Raw genomic sequence first — 1,981 nt, 5'->3', positions numbered from 1 at the left:
GGTGATCTTTTCTCACAAAACTACATTTTAATGGTTAGTTTAGAAATCTCATTGTTTCAAGTGATTTCTATTTTCTCAAGAGATATTAGTTTATTTTCCCTTAAAAAATAGGAATCTATTAGTAAAATAGAGTTCTTGAACTAACCCTAAATAGTACATTTTTCTGCATAAAATGCAATATGTAAAATCGAATGTTGTAGAACTTTTATACAGCGCTCGTCAAAAGCGCCTTCTTCCTTTCGTCGGATTCGAGAAAAAGAAATCCAATGCCTGCCTCGTTACTGCAGACTTCCGTCCTTCCCAACCCCACCACGCGGAAAGAGAGAGAGACAAGGAGAGCTTTTGCTTCCTGTGGTCGCCGATAGTCCTGCTCCTTCTGCCTCCAGCAGTCCTGCTGCGTTCTGTACTGCACATTTTTAAAGGAAACCAGGACAGGTATCTAACGCCCGTCATTGTTGTGCTCAGACCTGGTACGTTTTGCAGCTACTCGAGTCATTATTGCTTCACTTCAACAAGAGCGCGAGGAAGCAGAGAAGAGGGGATGATGGAGAAGCGACACGGCGGCGACGGCGGAGCCGGAGCTGGAGGCTTCACTGTGCTCCACCTCCTCGGCGCCGGTGTCTTGGCGTTCCTGCTGCCGCGGGCCGCCGGAGCGACCGACGATGCCAAGGTAATCTCTCCGCGTCCCTCGGGCCAACTGTTTCGCTCATCGGCTTCAGCGCAACACTAGCGACTCAACCGCAAACAATTGGCATTTGGCAGTGGCACGCCCATGCCCATTCCGCCGCTGGCAGCAACGGCGCCGTCACCGTCGGCCACGGTGCCCCCGCGCCCCACGTGCACGCGGCCGGTCTCCCGCCGCTCTCGGCACCGGCGCCCACAGCGGGAGCTGACGACCTGCCGCCACCGCCCGCGCCCGTGCCGACGTCCGTGTCCTCACCGCCGAGCCGCGAGCCCGGCCCGCACTTCGGCTTCCCGCTGCAGCCGGGCCCGGGCACCGCGTCCGCTGCGGCACCTGGGCTGGGACCCGGCGGCGAGGGGTATCCGTTCATCGGAAGCAACCCAACGGTGCCGTTGCCCACCGGCACGACCAACACCGCCACCGTGCTGCCGCTGACGGACACCGGGGACGCCGCCGCCGCCGCCACCAAGGTGCTCTCTGCTTTCTTTCCCTTTTGCTCGTCAGGTCACTGTGCTGTGCAAGTGCAATCAACCGTTGGTGTTTGTTCATGCTTCGCTGCAGGTGGTGGGGTTGGCAGCGTCCCTTGGTGCTCGCGTCTCCATGATTGGGCTTGGGATTTCCCTCGCCACCCTGTCCCTGTCCAAGATCTAATTAATCCAAAATGTGTACTACTGAGATACTGATGCTGCTGCCGCCGCTTTCATCTAAAATGTGTACTAGCCTTGAGTTTTTGTCATGGACAGATCTAGAGATTTACTGGCAGTTTCTTTCACCTTCATGTGAATTCAACCTTGACAGCATCGTGCTCAGCTTCACTCTTCCGCCTTCGCGGACGAACGATCAGGCTCATGCCATTCTTCAGAATTCAGATACGGGAGCAAAGAAAAGGGCAACAACAGCACAACTTGCTTAGGGCTCCCTTTAGGTTGAAAACGGTCGGAAACAATCGTTAAACGCTAAAACTGTTTCCGTTTTTTATTTTTTTTATCAAAAACAAAATCGAAAACGGTAACTCCGGAAACGGAAACGATATCGGTATTTCGGAAACATTGAAAACAGGAGTTCGACACGGGAATACATCGGTAACGGTCGGAATCTAAAATACGATCGATAAACATATCAATATAACAAGTTCACAATACATCAAAGAGGCAAGTCCACAATTCAAATATAATAAGTTTACAATATAACAAGTTTATAAAAATCACAAGTTTACAGAGTCAAGGTTCAACCTTTTCTTGCTCCAAGTATGTTAAAAAAAGTATCTAGTTATTTAAGCAGCTCAATATTATAAACAAA

General features: G+C 51.1%; 1 protein-coding gene across 1 annotated transcript; it reads left to right on the top strand.

Annotated features, from left to right (window-relative positions):
- Positions 1 to 360: 360 nt before the first annotated feature.
- LOC100276805 (uncharacterized) lies at positions 361 to 1,471 on the top strand. The gene is made up of 3 exons (NM_001150515.2): positions 361 to 670; positions 763 to 1,152; positions 1,244 to 1,471. Exons 1-3 carry the CDS (start codon positions 542 to 544, stop codon positions 1,331 to 1,333), a joined length of 609 nt encoding a protein of 202 aa, NP_001143987.1. The 5' UTR covers positions 361 to 541; the 3' UTR covers positions 1,334 to 1,471.
- The last annotated feature ends 510 nt before the right edge of the window (positions 1,472 to 1,981 follow it).

The sequence above is a fragment of the Zea mays genome, chromosome 3, assembly GCF_902167145.1.
Source record: "Zea mays cultivar B73 chromosome 3, Zm-B73-REFERENCE-NAM-5.0, whole genome shotgun sequence".
Lineage (NCBI taxonomy): Eukaryota > Viridiplantae > Streptophyta > Magnoliopsida > Poales > Poaceae > Zea > Zea mays.
Note: the sequence above shows the minus strand (reverse complement) of the source record. Positions and strands in the feature narration are given on the sequence as shown.

Excerpts from the sequence above, each read along its gene's own strand:
- LOC100276805 (NM_001150515.2), top strand. The coding sequence starts at position 542 with ATGATGGAGAAGCGACACGGCGGCGACGGCGGAGCCGGAGCTGGAGGC. Across the intron at positions 671-762 it reads GAGCGACCGACGATGCCAAG|TGGCACGCCCATGCCCATTC; the intron begins GTAATCTCTCCG and ends GGCATTTGGCAG. Across the intron at positions 1,153-1,243 it reads CCGCCGCCGCCGCCACCAAG|GTGGTGGGGTTGGCAGCGTC; the intron begins GTGCTCTCTGCT and ends GCTTCGCTGCAG.